Consider the following 22,149-nt stretch of genomic DNA (forward strand, 5'->3'; position numbering starts at 1 on the left):
GTTCATTGGTTCAGTTCCATTCAGCATTCCTGTATGTCAGGCGGTGTAGAGGTTCACACATTGCTGAGCAGTCTTTAAAAAACTTAGACAAGTACTTAATGGATCTCTGAACTGCTGATACATCCGCCGGTTGATCCATCTTGACTATAGCCTCGATCTTCTTGAGATCTGCTTTCAATCCTGTCTTTGTCATTACATGATTAATGAATAACACTTCCCTACCGTTAAATTGAAACTTCTCCTTATTCACTTTAATGTTTTTCTCTCTGCAACGGTTTTGCAAATTCTTCAAGTTCTCATCATCATCGAGGTCTACTTCCTTGCCTGTGTCACCGTGGCCAATGATGAGCAAGTCACCTGCTATCTTGTACACACCTTTAAGCCCTTCCAGGCATTGGTCGAGCTCCTGTTGAAAATACTCGGCTGCTGGACTAATTACATACGGCATACGGAACCATTTGTGGCCGCCCCAAGGGGTCTGGAATGTTGTTAGCTTAGATGGCCTTAATCACGGGGAGAGGGTAATGTCTGCTCTTCAGAGCCTGATTGAGACGCTGGGGATCGATACAAAATCGTACTTTCCTGCTCGGTTTCTGAGTGGCAACCAAACTAGAGACCCATTCGGTAGGTTGGTCTTCCTTTGTTAGTACTTCTAGTCCCTCACGACGGTCAAGTTCATCCCTAAGTTTTCCTTTTACCGCCACTGGCAATCAGTTTTGTCCACTTCTAAGTGAAGTTTACCTTCCATCTTACCCAGTCCTATGAACAGATCAGCATACTCGGCTTGAATTCTTTCTTCTGTCAACTGTTTATGTTGTGCTCTTCCCAAAGCCGGGAGTGGTCTGAAGTTACACTACTGGGGTGCATAATGTTCTGATGCTTGACAACTACGAGGTCCATTCTCTGCGCTGCTTCAGCCCCAAGGATAGGTGCGAATCCATCTTCGACCACAACAAATTGTAGTCTGTACTCCATATTATTCCTGGGGTTTCGGAAAGAAACTGTTGCAGTTCCTAGTACACTCAATTTTGACTTGGCATATGTCAAAAGTTCTCACTTTGTTCTTGTTACTTCCGTTTTAGTCAGCAGGTATCTGTGGGGTAAAACAATAGGGAGTTTAAGAAACCACGACAGCTACGGGGACGAAAACGTCACTTCAAAATATACGTTTGATCTATTCTAAGTATTTCGGGATTATTCAATCTTGTTTATATGATACAATATGTGCGAAGTGTCCTATAACTGAATTGGTACGGACGGATTTGAACTAAAGGGCGAGACTGAAAGATTCACTGTAGTTTGTCCACGTCGTCCTCAAAACCTCAAATTTGGTAATTTCACGTAGTAGTTTTGACGAGTACGGGACAGAAATATTAAAAAATGCGTGCCGCACGTGCAACACGATCATTTCTTTCTCTTTCAACCAATAATATCACTGCTTTTTGGCGTTGTCGTTGCCGTAGCCGTTGTCGTTTCTTAAACTCCCTAATACAAGATGCCCCGGTGTCGATCTGCCTTTGTAGTGTTTGATCTCCAATCTCCATGGCTGCATAGATCTTATTATTGTTGTTGCTGACAGCATTGACTTGTTCTGGGAATGATAAGGCCCAGAGTTCATCCTCAGAGGAAGATGGCAAATCTCCATGCAATTCATGGACTTTCGGGTTACTTATATTAGTGTAACTGCGGCGCGGCGTTTTTGTCTGCTGACAAACCGAACTAAAATGTTTACTTTGGGGCACTTGTCACAAGTCTTGCCATGTACTGGGCATTTTTCCGATTTTCGCTCATGTGTTTTGCCACAGTATTTAAAATTTCTGAACTCTTTGTTGTGCTCGACATTCTGACTAGGTGTGCACTTTCCCTCCATGGGTTTACTGACTTTATGTACTGACTCTGCTCTGGAAATATATTTCAATTGACTATCAGTGGCTTTGGCTGCTTTACCGTAATTTATGCACTTCTCCAGTGTGAGGTCTTACTCTTGTAATAGTTTCTTGCGAGGGCCATTACGTAAAATGCCACACACAATTCTATCTCGTATCATCTCATCTTTCAAGGTGCCAAACAAGCAAGTTTCAGCTAGAATTTCGGACCACAGACATGTAGGCGCAGATTGTCTCGCCGTGCTCTTGTGCTATTATTGAATCTCTAGCGCTCATAAATAGTGTTTGTCTGGCCCACGCAATAATTATTCCATAATTCTAGAACCTTTGTCCTCCTCTGATGTGAAGGGTAAACCAGAGCGGATTTCTATGGCTTCAGGTCCAATGCAAGTGATGAACATTGCGACTCGGTAGTCATTCGCCTTCCACATCTGAAGACAATTTTGCCAGTTCTTTGCAAGGTTTCCTCACTTTGTCTCTTTTCTCTTGCTTATGCCGTCTTCTGACACCGTGTAACCATAAGGGAGGTTTAATGGTCACACACACACACACTTACATACATATGCACGTAATACAGACATACGGAGTAGACATATAGTCAAACCTCCACTAACGGACACCTCCTGTAAGCGGACACTTCCCGAATGCGGACACCAAACCGCGGTCCCGGCGATTTGTCTTCTAAAACACTACATATTTAACCTCCCGTAAGCGGACACGGACACCTATTCGGGGTCCACAGGGTCTACAATATCCTCCCGTAAGCGGACAGTAAACAATATCAAGAAAATTTCTAACAAAATGGGTTCGATTTTAATGGTTTAATCGCACACTGCTCTACACAAAACATAGTCATTTCGATCACAATTAGCTTTTTCTCATTACAGTATATCAAAGTTTTCCTTTTTAAACTTTTCTTCAAGCCAGTCGCACGAAAATTTTTCTCCTTGCAATTTAAACTCGCAAGGCAATTCTATAACATATCCTGCTACTCTGTGTATCCGCTTTCCTGTAATATGAACACATGCTGAGTTAGAGGCACGCTTCAGGAACTTCGTCACTCAATCTCAATCTCATACTGTAATGAACCTCTGTGTTGCAGATCTCCATGCCCACGTTAACATGCAGTGTCACCAATACGCGGATGATACAACACTATATGTGCACTGCAAGCCATCAAACCTCGAAAGTTATAGACGTGACTTAAGCAATTGCTTATGTAATCTTGAGAAGTGGTCTAGCAATGCAAACTTAGTAATTATTCCATTAAAAACCAAAATGAGGGTCAAGTCCACAAAACAGTTGTCATCTGCCCGTGCCCTTAGGCTAGAAGACTTAAATATAAAAGATCGCAGTAAATAACGAGAACATTGAGCATGTTCCTAGTACTAAACTCTTGGGAACGTATATTAATCAACATCTGAAATGGGAAAACAACGTTAAGTACATTTGTACCTCTTGTTACGCTCTACTAGCAATGCTTCGCAAGGTCAAAAATCTGTTGCCTTTCCATATTAGGAAAAACCTTGCCCAAGCACTTGTCCTATCGAAATTATATTGTAAATTCTTCATCACTCGTTACCGGAATATTTAACAGCACGTCTTCATAGAGTACAAAAGGCAGCTGCAAGCTTTGTCAATGGTAAATATGCGACAACGTTCAGGGGCGTAGCGTGAGATACTGAAGGTGTACGCACACGAAGGATGTTTCGAGCGCCGAAGGCACTCCAAACAAGGGGGTTCTGGGGGCATGCTCCCGCAGAGAATTTTGAAATTTAGGGTTTCGGAAATGCCATCTCCAAATATTTCCGAAGGACATTTCAATAAATGTATGCGAAGAAAAATGCAGTAGTTAGTTGTTTATTTTACCAATCTGTAGAGTTTTCAGCAAGCTACAACACAAACAAGGGTTTACAGTACAAGTAAAGGGCAAGACGTCGCAAACTCTGTTAGTCATCATGATCACCATCATAACATTTAGAAACCGGGAACTGGGGACTGGTGATAAGACTGACACTGTGTGGGGCCTCTCAGGGCAGAATATTTTTTACTTTCGTCCACTACTACGTTTCTTGCCGTTAGGCCTGGCCAAACGGATCCAACATGTTGGTGCAACATCACCCAACATTGTTGAATCTAACATGTTGCAATCGATTTGCCACTATGTTGCATGTTATTGAAAGAAGTTTAATTTCCATCAAACATCGTCTTTAACATCTCATCTAACATTTCTTTGTTCTAAGGTGTGAACAACAGTGTTGCATTCGTTTGGCCATCGTATTCAACAATGTTGCACGCGCACGTGCCCATTAAGGTGACGCTATGGCTATCGGTATCCATGGTGATGGTTTATTCGCTGCATCTGTTTCGCGTGTTGCCACGTCAGTTCAAGCTACATGGTGAACGAGCAAAGTCTTGAATGTGTGAGCGACGAAAGCTTGAGCAAGCTCTCTTCCAAAAGAAGCTTTTTTTGTGTTCAAAGCTCTCAGGGGCATGACGCTAATGTATGTGCAGGATCTTTTGCAAGTCAGGGCCCTGGGACGCTGCTCCGCTGGGTCTTCTCTAGGATCCAGGCAGCTGCTGGTGCAAGACCTTTGGAGTCCCCAGATTCTGGAGCAGCCGTTCTCTTCCTATCAGAGAGAGTGACTCTGTTGTTAGTTTTAAAAGGAACTTGAAAACGTCAACATGGTGAGAGTTTGGGTGCTTGCCATTAAGCCAAATAACCCGGATGTAGTGATCGTTTCATACAGGTAAGCGATTTTCCGAATTTATTGATCAACCGGATGAGAATGGCGCTTACCATTTACCGTCCGGCATTCCATCCCGATCTTGTGAGAAAGGGCCTGGAAACCGAACGATTATCGCAAATGGTAAGAGGAGTTCGCGATTTCCATTCCGAACGGAATAAGTGGAATACATCCAGAGGTTGTCCACAATTCCCGAAAAGATTTTCCGGAAAATAACCTTTCCATTTGATTTCAAACCGAATGTTTTTTGCTAAATGGTAAGCATGTGCCAATTGCGTTGGCCTTGCGAGTGAAAAAGGTTTCCCGAAAGCTTTGAACACGAAATGTTTAAATATGGCCATAAGTACCAGTTTTTTGGCGGTTTTCTCGATTTTTCGGTTTGCTTCATTTGCTAAAAACCATAAGGGGCAAAATGATGAAGAATTTTTTGTACCTGTGTGTGTGCCTTGCGTAGTAATATTAGGGCCGTTTATACGAGAGAAAATAAGCCGCGGATTACTCTGGCCGCGGCTTACATAAGACGCGAACACCCCGTATAAATGGTACAAAATCTACGTTCACGGATTTCTCAAGCCGCGGCTTATCCTGGCCTGGGAGTTTGCACTCGTATAAATAGTTCCTTCCGCGTATTATGTACGCCGCGGCCAGAGTAAGCCGCGGCTTATTTTCTCTCGTATAAACGGCCCTAATGTGTTCCCATAAGCTCTTCTCCTTGATGTCGACTTAATTGAAAAAAGGTTCGTGGTTTTTGCACAAACCAATTAATGCCAACGTCATTTCTTTTGACCAGGCAAGGGTACTTTCTTTTATTAACACAAACTGACAGCTCTTCTTGTTCTAGCACCAGTAAAGAAACGGAAGAGAGGCCAGCACACCTACAGCCACTGTAGACATCAGTTGCATCGCTATTCCAATCAAATTTTTACAATTTTCAAGCCACCGGCGGGTGACCAGCCGGCCGCGTATCATTTCGCGCCAGAACCTCCCCAAAAGAACGCATATTTTGCCTATTCGGAGTGAACCATATTCCGGTCATTCCGTTCATTCTGCTCCCGATGAATGGAATAGTATTTCATTCATTCCCAAAACAGAATAGGTCCCAAAAGAACACGAATACCGTCTATTCCGTGTTTTTCTATTCCGGAATAGTATCAAAAGAACGCACCCTTAAATTCTTGAGTCGTTATATCCTTTCCATAATTGTGTACATATGAAACACGACAAAGACGAAGAACAAACGCAAAGAAGTAGAAAAATAACTCAAGGGCCTAAAATCACAATTAATTCCGAGGCTCCGAGCAAAAGAAACATCCGCCATCTTAAAGTTTGCCGCCGACGGCTTTTTTGACGAAACTGGATGCGCCTTCCGCACAGGGATATTTGACGGAGTCCTTTAAGGAGATTTCTAAACAAAAGAGAATTCAAATTTAACCATAAATCCTCGAGGCCATGTGTGAATATTAATATATCTAATATGGCCTATTGATTCGAAAATCGCGCTGCTCGACCGACATAGAGGGGCCTTCTAGCATTCTACCGTCGGCAAGAGAAGATAAGGGAAGGGAACGGATCCCCCATACATGGGCCTCTTCCAAATTTTAGCTACCCGGCTATTTTTAGATAGGCACCTGATTGGTCAGTTGCAATAACATAATGAAATTTTAAATATGCGCAGCATTGGGAACGAGAATTTAAAATAGCTTTATGAAGCTAAAAATTGATTTTAAAAATCTATGATGGGGCATGGGGAGCCGTTCTCTTACGTCATCCTCTCTTGACCGTCGGTCACGTTCTTTCACATTCCAGATGAAATTAAATGCATAGAAATGTGGCTATTTTGCAATTTAGACTCCGACGAGTCGATTTGAAGTAAGGACTAGAAACAACAACATGTCCTCTTCAGAGAAATTTATATATATATTTGAAGTGTGAGCTATAGACGAAACAGAGAAATGATCCTCGCACTTATCTGGAGATTTGAAGCAATTGTGTCTTGTAGACACCTTCATACGTACCCCAGGTGAAGGTGTCTATACACCTTCTACCCCAGACACCTGAAAAATTCAGATGGCTCCAACGGGATTCGAACCCATGACCCCTGCGATGCCGGTGCAAGGATCATTTCTCTCTCTCTTTAGAAGATAGTCCTTTTGCCACGTTTTTCTCGACTTACCTTGTGGACAACAGGAATAAAAACATCAAGTGTTTCTTGCCTTTTAAGACACTTGTCAAAAAGATTGGTTCATTTCTGTCATAAGCCAGGGAAACAAACACACACACACACCCATACAAAAACCAATTCGTTGATGAGTGTCATCCTTTTGATTAAGGGTGGTCAATAAGCACTTAATGACTGGCCCCAAGGGAAACAGTGAGTTTTGTTTCCCCGAGACCCTCAATGTTCCCCGAGGCGAAGCCGAGGGAAACATTGAGGTCGAGGGGAAACAAAACTCACTGTTTCCCGAGGGGCCAGTCATTAAGTGTTTTGTTATACCTTCCAACTCAAAATAGAACAATACACAGATAAAAATTATTTGCTTGACGTCGGATGGCGTACAGATTTGCCGCCGTTTCAAAGGTGCACGACCTGATCACGTGTGAGTCGAAAGTTTAAGTTGTTGTTGCCCTAGGGCGTCATGAAGTTTTGTTCGCCCTAGGGCGTCATGAAGGTTTGACCAATGACACGTGACACGTTCTCCTCCAATCAGAAAACGTATTTGAGTTGGGAGGTATAACAATTAAGGTTAAACTCCAGGGCCTTGACGTTCTATCGGAGACATTAGGAAAGTAAAATAGGAGCGACCTCGAGGAAAACGAGAAACAAAAAACAATACCTTCTGCGTTCTCGCCTGGTGCGTTTTGCATTTCAGTTCATCAGTCTGTTGTTCTCGTTCTAACGAGAGGATATAGAGGACAGTGTCACCTTTTCTATTTTATTTTCAAACGGCCCCACACCGACCGCACCCAATTAATTCGTGAATAGTCGATACATGACCAATGACTGGGAATGATTGTAAAGCGAGTACAATATAACGGGACTATATTTGCAAACGATGTTCTCAGAACTGTAGTCCAAGTAGCCATGATGTGAAATATAAGAAGAAAAGAAGTGACTTCTGAAAGAATAATCTTGGGAAACAGCTGCAAAAATATGGGACACAATAATCACTTTTAAAGGAGGTTGACAACGGAGACTAGCGTTGTCGATTCGATCGAACGTCGGGGCTTACGATGTGAAATCGATTACGCATAAGAGTTCATTACTGAGGCCCCCCTGTAGAAAAAGAGTTGAGCTCATTTCGGGGGAGGGGAAAGGATAGGCTAAGGGAACGACGGTAGTATGGACGCCAATGCCCCGCCTCAAACAACCATGCCCCTTTTTTTCTATTCTCTTGGAACAATCTCGAAATATTCTTAGTATCGATTAAGTATGAAAATTAAAATGCCCTTCGTTTTTCGTTACAGTCAGTCGAACCACGATATTATTAATCATATTGTAATAATACCCAGCTGCTCTCTGATAGATGAACCTCTTAGCCATATTGGGAACAAATACTCAGGAAAACGTAAGATCATGAGCTCAAGTTTATTCAACCTCATCCCCGAGATGATAAAGCCAGTCGACTGCATGAATACTTTAACTTTTCACAGCTTGGAAGATTTTTACAACGAGTACAGAAGTTTACAAATTCAATATTTAATTTAATATCAGTAATTCTTAGCGGGCATCAAGCAACGCTTTTACAAAACATTGAAAATTAAAGTACGACGATCATGATGAATGTATAGGAGAATACAGAAAAGAGAAATTTTACCTTGCATTTAAGCAAGTCGACTGAGATGGCATTTCTAACAGGAGATAAAAGGCTTCTCATGTAAAAGTGGAGGACTTGAGAACTTGAGCGCGCATGTTAAAACAGCCGTTTCCAGCAGGTCAGAGTTGTATGATAACTTTAGAATGATAATAAACTTAGTGACTGCGAAGAAGCCCTGCTGCTAGCTGTCTTCAAAAAGGAAACTTGGGTAAATAGGAAAAATTATTCCGATAGTACATTTGAGAGATTTAGCATCACGGTTAATACGTTACGTAAAACGGCAATTGCTTAAAATGGAGTGAGTGAAGCTTGTTTAAGCTTCGCTTGAAAATTGCGGTAAGGAATCATAGTAACGTGGTCACTTTAGCCATTCGCGTTTCACTTAAGCGTAAATCTCTCTATTTACAGTAAACGGCAAACGCCAGGCTGAAATTTGCACTTTGCCATAATTTTCTTTTATTTTACTGATGAGCTCCTTTTTTGCCTGTTATCGATATAATTATATTGCGTAACTTCTCAAGGAAAGTTAAATAAGAGAATTTTGTGGCATTCTTGCAAGCAACAGCCTGTCGTTTCACTTCAGAGAGGCGATACTAATAAAATAATGGAAATATTTTACAGAAGAGACATTTGTCGCCTTAAGTCCGCATAATTTTTACTGTACGGTACTCATGTTGAGGACATTAGAGAGGTTAGGCATGACGCTTACGGCAAACGGGGGAAACGATAGGCTCCTGCTTATCATAAAAGCGTGAAAATTATCTCATTTTAAGTTGTCTCGTTCCTTTGAGAAGTTGCTTGATACCTGCAGCTAACAAGACCGAAATGAGCTAATATCAAGCAGGGTTCTTACAGTTTTGGTAAAACCCTAATTTCACTAACGACGTTTGCCGTTTGGTGTAAACGTCATACTTAACCTCTGTATTATATCATTTACAACAAAAGTCCACATTTACAAGTATACTGAGTCTGAATATTTACATTTTCATTCAATTCACTTGAGCAAAGTTTTACTTCAATTTGCATAATTGATGCAACAAAAATAATTTGGTTCTTATGGCTAAGCTGAGTGTCACGAGGATACACTTGCCAGCCCAGTGCTTGTGTGCTCGTGCTCAACTCCAGGCTTTGGTTCCTTGGAGGGAATCTGAAAAAGGTCATACAAATAAAAGACACGTGCTTACAAGCAAAACACACTATTTGTGAGAGAAATGCCTCAAAATTCCAGCAACGATTTATTAAATGAGTGACAAAAATATTTTGAAATGAGATTCTCGTTGCCTCTTAAATTATTTACCAACGCATTGCATGCAATCAAATCATGGTTAGTGGGACCATTTTGACAAGGTTAAAATGATTTTCAAAATATCAGTTAACACTAATAAATTCAAAATCGACCCCTCCTACCCTGGAAAAAACCCGAATTCACAACCTGATCAAATTATAATAGCCAAACCCCAGCAGGTCACGATATTCGCGAACAAAAACGTTGCCGGTTACTTTCTAAGCCTGTTTGAAAAAAAAGACAAAATACCCTGGCAAGAGGTTTCCTCCTACATCCTTTAGTTGTTTGCCTCTATTTTCTTTGTTATTATTTTGTCTTATCATAAAAATTAAAATCGTTGTAACGTTTCAATTGCATCGTCGCACCCCATCGAACCTGAAAATGACCGAAGATGCTGTCGAAACTTCAAAATCCTAAGCCTATTTCATCCGGCTCTAAATGCTCTTCTCCCAAACATCAAATAATTTGCCCCACGCTAACGTGTCTGAAGCAGTCTCTCTCGAGCAAAGTCAAGAGTTCTATACATCAGTGAGAGATTCGATGAAAATACAACATTAGAATCAGAGTCCAGTTGCTTGATTGCTTGTCCAATTGCTCCGTCGACCTTAGGTTTGTCAGTTGAATTACTGTTACGAGTTATCGACGTTAAATATGGTTGCTTTACTTTACTTTACTTTGCTTTACTTTATTTTGATTAATTTAATTAAACGATATGTAGCAACCAGCCTCTGCGTCAACCCTCCTCCCATTGGTTGCCTTTTGACCAAGCCACGAGACGAAAAGAGTGAAAATAAAAATGAACTTACCATTGAAAGTGGCAACGTCAACTGTTCGGTTTGCAACAGAGTTTCACCATCTAGATTTCCCTTCAAAACCTTCACTACAGCTTGCATGCTGGATGCATCACTTTTTGGAAGAGTGAAGGAAACTTTCTCTGGCAAACGCATCTCGTCCACTTTCATCCTTTCAATCTGTAGTAAACATGATCAAATGTCGCTTTCAAAGGGTGATCAAAATTTCATATGAGTCAAAGACTTTTAACTATAATGTTTTTGTCACATGAATCTCAGTAGTCATACACCTTTGTGTATTTATATTAGCCTTACTAAACCAAACAAGATCCTGAAAAAAAGGAGAGACTTTTTTCCCTGGAAAACGCGGTTAGGAAGGTTTTGCGAGTTCCCTTTGTTAAGCTCCAAACTGAGAGAATGCTTTTACTGGTCAACGCCTTTGTAAGTGTTTAAACTTTCGGATTTAAAATATTATGAGGTTTATAATGGTCATAGCTGATTAAAAAAAAAAACATTTTAAAGAGTTGAAGAGAAACCCAAAAATTAAAGGCAGAGAAGGATGCGGGAATGGAATTCACCGTTCTGTGAGATTGCTCTAAGACATGAATTTAGATTATCGGGAGCCCATGCATGGGTAGGAGCTTTCCTCTCCTATACAAGCCCTATGAGTCAACCTTTGCGCTCTTCTTCTCTCTTTTTAGAACGCCACGAGTTCTTCGGCTGTGCATGCACTGTTTAGAATGGAGGTTAACTATCAATAGAGTTATTTCAGTAGAGTTATGACTTAGAGTTAGAGTTAACGACTTCCAAAATCTTGAATTCAAGATTTTGGAAGTCCAAAATCCTGAATTCAGAATTTTGGAAACTTAACTCTAACTCTGCGACATAAGTCTATGAAAATAACTCTAAGAATAGCTGTCCCCTTTAGAATGACAAATCAGAATAAAGTTATTGTCAAACGAAGACAAAAATAGCAAAAACACAATATATGCAAATTACATTGTACAAAATTATGAAAAATTGACGTAAATGTGAGTCTGCTGCTGAAGGGTTAGTTGTAAAGGCGCCCGCAAACGAGGAAAAGTTGTTGCGGAAACATTGTTTCCCAAAATGTTTCCTCGGTGCGCAAACGAGGAAACATTTGCTGAGGAAGCACAATCAGAAACATTATTGCTTCCCTGGAAGCAAAATTTGCTTCCGCAACAAATGTTTCCTGGGGCCGCAAACGGGAAAGCATTAGCTTTCGCAACAATTTGTCCGCAACATTGTTTCCTCGTTTGCTGGTGACATTAAGGCGCCCGCAAACGAGGAAAAGATGTTTTGCAAATATTGTTGCGGAAGCAAATGTTTCCCCATTTGCGGCCCCAGGAAACATTTTTTTGCGGAAGCAAAAATGTTTCTGAATTTGTTCTTGCAACGAAAATATTTCTTGTAGTTCTGTTCTTGCAGCGAAAATGTTTCTGAATTTGTTCTTCCGATCTATTTGTCCGAAAAAGTTCTACACACTCGTTGCGGAACAGTGACTTCATATTACCCCGTTTTAGACCTACACGCTACGGCAAACACTCTGTTAGATATCTTGGGCCATTCTTATGATCAAAATTTACCTAAAATCAAAGAGATCCCCCCAGTTTACCCGTTTTTACAAAAAAAATAAGAAAATTGTATCTTGAAGACATTTTAACCAACATCAGCAACTGCTGTAATCTTTGTAGCCAATACAGTCATTTTAATTGTTATTATTATTATTATTATTATTATTATTATTATTATTATTATTATTATTATTATTATTGATAATAATCTCAGATAGAATCTGGTTTTCATTGGTTCCGGGCAACAACCAGTTGTCTAAGGAAACCAAGGAGCGTCCTTCATTGTACTTTCTTTCCTGCCTACATTTCCAGCACTTTCCTAAGAATCCTTGCCGATCACAAAAGTGCAAATCTCTGAATCAGTTCAATGGATTGTTCTACACCTATGGTCCGCAGATTTTCTTTTAACCTCAGTGGTACTGTTCCCAACACCCCTACCGCTATGGGTATCACCTTTGTTCTTACTCCCCACATCTTTCGAACTTCTCTCGCAAGGTCCTGATATTTTTCTACTTTCTCATCTTCTTTTGCTCTCACCCTTCCATCTTCTGAGATTGCCACGTCTATGATTTGGCAGTTCTTCTCACTTTTGTCAATTATTAATAAATCCGGTCTCTTAGCCTCGATCTCATGGTCTGTCCGTACACAGCATCCTGTAATCTTCATTTTCAAGTACACTGTCCGGGACATGGTCATACCACCTCTCATTTCGCTCAAACCCATATTTTTCTGACAGGTACCAGTGAACTGCCCTAGCTACATTGTCATGCCATTATTATTATTATTATTATTATTATTATTATTATTATTATTATTATTATTATTATTATGGCTTTAGAAGAATACTTGCGTGCAAATCTTTCAAGAAATCTGGGTCCGATCTGTGCACAGCTATAGCTACAATGACCAGACGACTGTGCACGGAATTTGTTGACTTTCTTAGTATCGAGGCAATTTTAGCCAATCGTCTGATTCCACTTGACAAAGGAGAGGGCGCGGTCCGGCCGATTGGGGTTGGTGAAGTAATACGGAGGATAATTGCGAAGTGCGTGTTGAGAGTAACAAAACCAGATGTCGTTGACGCAAATGGCTCGCTGCAGGCATGCGCAGGCCATAAAAGTGGGAGTGAGGCTGCCATTCATGCAATGCGCAATATTTTCGACGCTGATGACACGGACGCTGTTCTTCTTGTTGACGCCTCAAATGCCTTTAATGCCCTGAACAGAGCTGCTGCGTTGCACAATACAAGAGTGCTATGTCAAACCTACTTATGCGATTAACTCCTACAGACAGCCTGCGAGGCTCTTTATTATAGGCGGCCAAGAACTTAAATCAGCGGAAGGCACCACACAGGGGGACCCTCTCGCTATGAGCATGTACGCCATTAGTCTCCAGCCACTGATAACGCGTCTACACGTCTCAGGCTCAGCTAAACAGTGTTGGTTTGCTGACGATGCAACGGGAAGTGGTTCTCTGAAAGATGTGCGGAAATGGTGGGACGAGCTATCAGAGAGTGGTCCGGCGTTAGGGTACTTCCCCAATGCAAAAAAGTTCTGGTTGATCATTAAACCTGATAAAGAACACGCTGCTATGCAGGTATTTGGTGACACAGCGATTAACATCACCTCTCAAGGCCACAAGCACCTAGGTGCAGTTCTTGGATCGAAGTCATTTCTGGAAGGGTTCGTGGGCGAGAAGGTAGAAGACTGGGTAAACCAGGTCACCAAACTTGCAGAGTTCGCCTTATCACAACCTCAGGCGAGCTATGCAGCGTTCACTTTTGGGCTACGGCACCGATGGACGTATTTCTTAAGGACACTGCCCGATATTACCGACTTGTTAGAGCCTTTGGAGCGTGCGATAAGCGAAGTCCTCATACCAGCTATTACGAACCACGCAACAACTGAAACCGAGCGCGAACTCCTTGCGCTTCCTGTGCGCTTGGGAGGGCTTGGGCTTATAGATCCAGTCAGAGCCTCACCCAAAGAATATGAGGCTTCAGTCAGGGTCACAAGTCCCCTAGTAAGGCAAATTGTGGAGCAAGTGCATCAGACCCCGGATGTGTCAGAAGTAAAAACACTGCAAATAAGCGCGCGTAAGGAGAAGGATGAGTGTATGGATGAGAGGCTAAAACGGGTGAGGACCTCTCTGCCGACAGGAACCAAGCGAGCTGTAGAGCTAGCCACGGAGAAGGGAGCATCGAACTGGCTGACAGTAATTCCCATCAAAGACTTGAACTTCAATCTAAATAAGAGCGAATTCAGAGACGCGATCAGTCTGAGATACGACTGGGAAATCACCGACACACCGAAAGTGTGCGTATGCGGGGACCGTTTCAACGTAGATCATGCAATGGTATGCCGACGTGGCGGGTTTATAATACAGCGTCATAATGAGCTTCGTGACCTGGAAGCAGAGATGTTGAGCATGGTATGTAATGATGTGGAAATAGAGCCGGTCCTTCAGGAAATCAATGGAGAGACTTTGAACAGAGGTGCTAACAGAGCTCCTGATGCACGTTTAGATATTAGCGCTCGTGGCTTCTGGGAGAGACAGAGGACTGCATTCTTCGATGTCAGGGTTTGTCACCATCATGCATCTTCTTACAGAGATCTAAGCCCCAAGGAAATCTACAGGCAACACGAGAATGAAAAAAAACGCCAATATGCAAGCAGGGTGATGGAGGTGGAGCAAGGCACCTTTACGCCACTTGTTTTTACTACCACAGGCGGAATGGCCGAGGAATGTAAGAGATACCACAGCAGATTAGCTGAACTACTCGCCATTAAGAAGGAAGAGGACTACGCCAGCACCGTGTCCTGGCTAAGAGCAAAAGTATCGTTTGCTATCCTCCGCTCAGCTCTCCTCTGCCTTAGAGGTTCCAGAGGAAGAAGAAGGAATGTAGACCTTCAGGAAACAGACATTAGAATCGAGAATGTGACCGCCAGAATTTCTTAGTTTTCGTAATTTTTTTATTTGGTTGTTTTTGTTTTTCTTTTTTTTCTGACTGATATTATCTGCATATATATATATATATATATATATATTTTAAATAAGAGTGGCTTTTCTTTAAGGAGCTTATCTTTATTTCCAATTTTTTTTTAGTCAGAACGCTATCATGACATGAATTTTTCTTACTACAAATACGAATATCTTCGTAAGTTTATTGTGCTTCGTACTAGTCTCTTTTTTAATGGAAATGAATTGTAAATAGGTTTTAATAGTCTTCTTTTTGTTTTACTTCTTACTTGTAAATAGCAATTTGCTTGGAATATGTTAATAAAGGGATTTTATTTATTATTATTATTATTATTATTATTATTATTATTATTATTATTATTATTATTTATCGAGTATATGTATATATACATATTTTTATTTTTATTCGTTTTTGTTTATTGGGAATAGTTTTTTAGATTTGTGATTATTTTACATACCTATAGATATATTTGTTATTCATAAATTATTATCCTCAATATGTTTTACTTGTAAGAGCTTTTTTTTTGTTTAATTTTAAACGGTCATATCTATTTTTGGCTAATTTTGTGAAAATTATAGTCTTCTTTTTATTGCTACTTTGGTCACCAAACACACCCTGTAATCTATCATAGTTTATTTGTGTTGTTGTTTTATTGTGTGAAAATAAAGTTCTATTATTATTTAAAAAATATTATTATTATTATTATTATTATTATTATTATTATTATTATTATTATTATCATTTGTACAATTTTATTTTGTATACATAAGTCTTTTGTCATTTTCCTGTAAATAGTCAAATTCTATAAGTACCATAAGTTAATTAGTGTTGCTATTTTATTGGTGTCCCCAATTAGTCCATCAGGGCTAAACACATTGACACTTGAATAAAGGTTTTACTTACCTACTTACTTACTTACTTACCTACCTACCTACCTACCTACCTACCTACCTACCTACCTACCTACCTACCTACTTACTTACTTACTTACTTACTTACTTACTTACTTACTTACTTACTTACTTACTTACTTACTTACTTACTTACTTACTTACTTACTTACTTACTTACTTACTTACTTACTTACTTACTTACTTACTTACTTACTTACTTAGCAATTGTTTCCTCGTTTGCGCATCGAGGAAACATTTCGGGAAACAATGTTTCCGCAACAATGTTTCCTCGTTTGAGGGCGCCTTAAAAATAGAAAGATACGCGTAATGGTTAACTCAAAGATATAGTGCATAGGGAAGCTCCTATTCATGGCTCCTGGAATATATGACTGTTCATTTCATTCATGTCTAGCGGAATACAACTTAAACTCGCAATTTACCAGCTCGTCTCAGCTGGCTTGACAACTACGCTGGTAGAGCAAGTGCGGCGCAATTCAATGGTCATAGATCGAATCCCGTTCAAGGCCTCCTGGATTTTTTCAGGATTACTTGCAAGTGCTTTATTGCTTAGCTAACTGCGTTGATCTTCGGAACTTTCATCATATGAGCAGTCTAGTCATCGTTAATTCAATCATATTTAAAAATCTCGAGGCCCAGCTTATGACTATCTAAGAGCCGATTTACAAGGTACGATTTTTGTCGCATGCGGCAAGCGTACGACACGACAGCTTGTCGCATGCGACAAAAATCGTACGGTGTAAATCGACATGCCCCTAATTAGATGTCTCATTGCACGTAGATTTCAAGTAGCGTCACGAAGTGTCCCCCTTGCTTAAAATTGGGCATGCATCTAATCAGCTGCATTTCTCAGTGGCCTTTATTCCTCATAAGGAAGCACGCAGTTTGATTTCCAGTAATGTACCAGCTCTCGCAACCTGCTGTTGCTTGGTATTGTAAGCAGCTTCTATTGTTTTAAGTCTAAGACATTGTTTCAATTTGTTAAGCCCTTTTCGTTTTTAGCTTGGACATCGAGCCAATCACATTATACGTCACGGGAGCTGCTATTTGACTCTTAATTTCAAAATGGGAGAAGCGTTTTCTCCTCTCTTTTATAATCAGTACCCTCATTCAGACATATGCGGTTTTTTATTTTGGGTGGAAAACGAGGACAGCCATCACTAAATTAGCAAACGGTTTTAAGCCAAGAGTCACATAAAAACTTGACCTAGTAACATCTTCCACGTCAAAGTAGTCCTGAAAAGGACTAGTGTTGTTGGTGACTTTGACTGAAGTTTCGACAACCCTCAGAGTCAAGGCTCTGGAACGTCAGTCAATGTCATCAATAACATGCAGTCCTTCTCGTGACTGTACTTTCAGCTGGAAATTTCCACTTCATCAAGTTTTGAACAGTCTTCACTAATATCGTCCAAACAAGGCGGTTCAGGCTTTCAGATGCGAGTTCCGATGAGAGACTGACAGATTGGTACAAGATACGTTGAAATCATTGAATAATATAAGGGAAAGACATATTGTAATATTGGCTGAACACTGGTACTTACCTTCTTTATAGCTTCCAAATCTTCCATTTTCAAAATAGCCAGAATTTTGTCAGCAGTAGATGATTTCTTCCAGCGAAACGAATCACGATGCACTCGACGCAATCCTAAACGTAGTTTTTCTTCCTGTAAAGTAGATCGATAGACGAAGTCACGTAAATGCTATTAGCTGACCGGCGGATTGAAACGACGGAAAACAGGGCCACTAACTTACTACAACAGGACGAAATGCTAAATTGGCAAGAATTGCCGCTCTGACATAAGGGGTTATTGACATGCCACCTTCTTATACATAAATTTGATTTTCGCTATCATTAAAATTTCCTCCGTCTTCTAACCAGTACTGGAATGTTATTTATAAAATGATTAAAGTGGTACTATGATCAAAAAATCATTTCCTTTTATTCTTCAGATTTTGAAAGCGTGTTAGCTTAACACCTAACTGGCAAAATTTTGAGCTTTGAGTTTTATCCAAAGGCTGTTTATTTTGAGTGTAAGTTTTGGATTTCACGGTCCGCCATTACTCACGTTCAAAACTGGCCGATTGGACCTCAGAGGGTTGGATCTAGAGAAAATGACGTCATTTACTCACTAGCTTAAAATTTCAGCGTGTAAACGCAATTTATTGTATATGCAAAACACGGGTTTAAAAGTCTGATTGCCCGAAACTCCCGTCCTGCATATTAATTCGGCCGCGTACACACGCATTGCATTCTTAAACTAGTGACTCTTTGATGTCACTTTCTCCTCGACCCAGCTCTCTCAAGATTTTACAGTTAGTAATGGCGGACCAATAAATAAGAAAATTCCAGTTAAAATAAACAGGTTTCCTTTTAAAATCAGAACTTAAAACTTGGGTCAGTTAGTGTTTAGTTCACATAGTTTTGAAATGCAAAGAAAAAAAAGAATTGTTTTTTTGATCGTAGTACCACTTTAAGCACACTTGCTTCCTTCCTATTCAGTTGGACGACTATTTCTGATAAGAAGACATTTAAGATTATACAAAAAATGAAAAAAACTCAACTCACTTAACTGAAGCAAAATCACCAAGCACGTAACCGGCTGTTTAGTTACGAGTTAGGACGGCAAATTTTAAGAAATTCAAGTGCATCATGGGTCTCGTTTCTTTACATCCCCGAAAAATTCCCGGTTGCCGAAAGCCATCAGTAAAACTGCAGTCCTTTTATTTATAATCCACCTGTGCGTCATGATCTCCTCTTTAAAAACATTTCTCATTTAACATGTTTTCAAGACAAGGGCAAAGTTAACAAGCCTCTAAACGTGTACCTTCTGAATATACAAGGATATAAATCCCGAAATATCGCGTGAAAAACTTAACCGTCTTTCTCGTTCTTTCTTTTACTCTGATAGCAAATCTTTTGATTCGAGTAATACCTGTAGGAAGCTTGATCTGTTTTCAGACGGAGCCCTCGTAATGTATAAAAAGAGTTGCTGACGAGGATGATTGAGTCCATAACGCTCTGTTTGTTGGACACAACTGAATACGTCTATAAAGTACAGGTCATCCTCGTTGCATAGTTCCAGACAAGATTTTTGCTTTCTGAAGGGAATTGCGTCTGACATCACGTAAAAAACTACATGAAAGAGAACAAAGAATTGGCTATATTAGTCATGTTACGTTAAGATCATTATAGGCAACAAGAAAGTTACTGGCTGTCGGATACTTTTTCAGGTATACTCTTCGTCTTAATTAACCGCGAGGTCTGTTTAAACGGTTTTGGGGAAAAAAATCCGCAAAAGTTAAAAAAAGAGCAACAGAACAGAGGGTTTCAGATTAATTATATGATGGAAACAGAACATGAATAGTTCAGAAGATCAAAATCAAACTGCTTGAGCAAATCCAGTATAATATATCAGGAGCATGGGAATCCAAGTGGTTTAATGAAGGAAAACGCTTGGCAAGTAGACCAGCACGTTGGAAAGCCAAATGTTAACAAAGGCCCCAGATCCCGATGGACGGATCTAATCAGTGATATTTGTATTCGACAAAAATGATTGCGCTAGATAGCCTCGATGACACTAGTTAGACCAATTGACAAAGGTGATGGACTCCCTGCCATATTTAATAGGAGTCCTTTATGGTCTCCTACGTACCGTCTGCATGACACAAAGCCAAGGGCTTCGGATGTCACTGTCGACCAATGGCTTGACCATCGAAACTTATCAGGACCAACGTGTTCAACACAGCCAAGGATGATCTCGGCTTGTCAAACTGAAAAACAGAAGACTCGCCACAGATCTCGTTTCTTGTTATTTAGCTTGCACTAACTGCACTCCAAATAATAAATTCGTATATTTACCGTCATATTCTTTGGATTGCGCTATTTCTTAATGCTTCAACCTCAATAAAACATGGTGGCTTAAATCAGTGAAGTCTCGTGCCCAGGACACGCGCCGATGAACACTGTCACGGGGAAGTGTTACCACTATTTGTAGAAACTCGACAAAATATCGCTTTTCTGATTGGTCAATGAGAACTTTCAAAACATTACTCGTCCCCATAAATCACGAAATGTGCTCGCGTGCACCGCAGTCGCGCGTTTATTTATTGATTGAATTTATTTATTTCTTTACTTTTCTTATACCCTGCATTCTTAATGGTCCTGAAAACAGGTGGAATATTTCTATCTTGCCCTAGAACCGTACAGAATCGATTCATGATGAATCGCCGTGTCACTAACAATCACTTTGTAGCACGTTGATGTAATAATTTGGTGGTTTTAGGATTTTAAAAACTATTACCAGTTTATTTTGAGTGCTTCACCTCTTATGTGAGGAAATTGAACTAAGTCGAGAGACAAGACCGATCACCGCCTGAGTGATCAAGGTGGCTGTGTTTTGACCTGTCCCGACGCCTAGAAATGTTTTTAAATCACGTAAATAATTAGAGGATCGCCAGTGCTATCTTCCCGACAGAAAGTCACGTTAGCAAGATCTAGAAATATGCCAAGGGTTTATCATTGGAGGGAGAATTTGCGTTTCAAAATCGGCTCGGGTGGTAAATTGACAGTTCCAAAGTGAACAACTTATAAATATTGGTGGCTTATTCTGGGCTAAAAATTGACTCTTTCGTACCTATTCAACTTAAATTTCCACGGAAAATGTAGTAGCTTTATGTACTATTAGGTTACGGTCCATATATTTCAGAAAGTTTGGGTTACACGAAAAATACATGACAGCGCAGAAGTCTTTGTCAACATCTCTAGGATATCAATACGGTATACACACCAAGCCGTAAACAAATTCGGAATGCATTCGCCGAAGAAAATAAACGATTGTAAGGCTAGAATTTTAAACTACTGGAGTGAAACTGGAGCGCGAAGAGCTTCAAGATCGAAATTTTTTTAACAACGAAGATCAAAACAAAAATTAGGTTTAATACGAAGAACTTTACGTGCGTATAGCTTGCGCTGTTTTCGCTACTTGTACGCCAATTATATAAACCGCAATAAAGTTCTTTAGAGACAATGGCAAATTATCCGCAAAATGCCGGGCTTAGAAGATTCAATTCGCAGAGCAAGGCTTCTTTCTTTCTTGTATCGTCACCGACTTAAAGAAATTAAATGTTAAAAACACGAACATATAAACCTTGTTGGCAATCCTCTGTGGTCTTCAGAAGCTCAAACATTTACTGAATACAGTGTCCAAAATAGTCGGGGACACCTGATCAATTCCTCGACAGTTTTGGCATAAGCCGGTTTGACTTCTTTTCTTGAAAACAACCTCTATATAAAACCTTCGGCGTATCTTTAACCGGTCTCGTGATCTCAGCGTGGATTCAGACAACGAAACTGAAAATTTACGCCGTGGGGAATCCCCGACGCGATATGAGTCATGAAGCTAATTTAAGTTATGGTGTGTATTAGTTAAAGGTTAAAATCGCGTGAGCATCTGACGAAGTTGATGCCAGATCACGCACGGTATTGTTTATTTACGAGGCACGAGCATGTTGCGGCTTTCTATGCTAAGCTATGTTTAATGCGATGAAGAGGCAACCGGCTGGCTTAACGCATGTTTTAAAGGAAAATATATTCCACAAACAAAACCTCGTATTAAAAAATATACTCTGTTTATCAATTAATGCATTGCAGAATTCACCCCGAAAAAAACCAAAGGAATAATCCGAAGCTATAAATCACTAGTAGGAAAAAGAGCACTCAAGATATAGTACTTACTTCTTGAGTAATTTTGGATAGTGCCAGATGTTCTAAAAAAACCTCTGTACAAGTCTAGATCTGCAACTCAAAACGTCAACAGGCTGACGACCCCTTTCTACATGGTGTCTTCAATATGCGACGAGTAGTTTGGCGCTGGATCCGTTATGATATCCGTATTCTTGCTAATGGATTCGCACCAACCAAATAACTTAACAGATGAAAGTATTTTACGAAATAAAGAAAGCTCAAGTAAGAGCGCTTTGTTGTTTTTTTTCTGATGACGTAAAAGAGTATTTTAAAACGGCTGTCATTCAGAAGGTTTCTCCAAGTCTATGTTTCCATTGGATTTTGCCAAAGGAGGGCTTTATTTTTAATTTACATCTGTCAAAATATACTTGTCAGTAAATCAACAACTTGTCGGAA

General features: G+C 40.2%; 1 protein-coding gene across 4 annotated transcripts; it reads right to left on the reverse strand.

Moving 5' to 3' along the window:
* Positions 1–8,200: 8,200 nt before the first annotated feature.
* On the reverse strand, positions 8,201–22,016 carry LOC138052225 (uncharacterized). Of its 4 annotated transcripts, none has more exons than XM_068898606.1 (5): positions 21,745–22,016; positions 18,944–19,143; positions 17,552–17,674; positions 10,540–10,704; positions 8,201–9,595 (listed from the first exon to the last, which is right to left on the reverse strand). In XM_068898606.1, the coding sequence occupies exons 2-5, from the start codon at positions 19,130–19,132 to the stop codon at positions 9,521–9,523; spliced, it is 552 nt and encodes a 183-aa protein (XP_068754707.1). In that variant the 5' UTR covers positions 19,133–19,143; positions 21,745–22,016; the 3' UTR covers positions 8,201–9,520. The 4 variants fall into 4 exon arrangements, with proteins under 4 accessions (XP_068754707.1, XP_068754706.1, XP_068754708.1 ...); XM_068898605.1 differs by lacking the exon at positions 21,745–22,016 and adding an exon at positions 21,158–21,310; XM_068898607.1 differs by lacking the exon at positions 21,745–22,016 and adding an exon at positions 19,870–19,992.
* Positions 22,017–22,149: the final 133 nt, after the last annotated feature.

This window comes from Montipora capricornis, chromosome 6 (genome assembly GCF_036669925.1).
Source record: "Montipora capricornis isolate CH-2021 chromosome 6, ASM3666992v2, whole genome shotgun sequence".
Taxonomy (NCBI): domain Eukaryota; kingdom Metazoa; phylum Cnidaria; class Anthozoa; order Scleractinia; family Acroporidae; genus Montipora; species Montipora capricornis.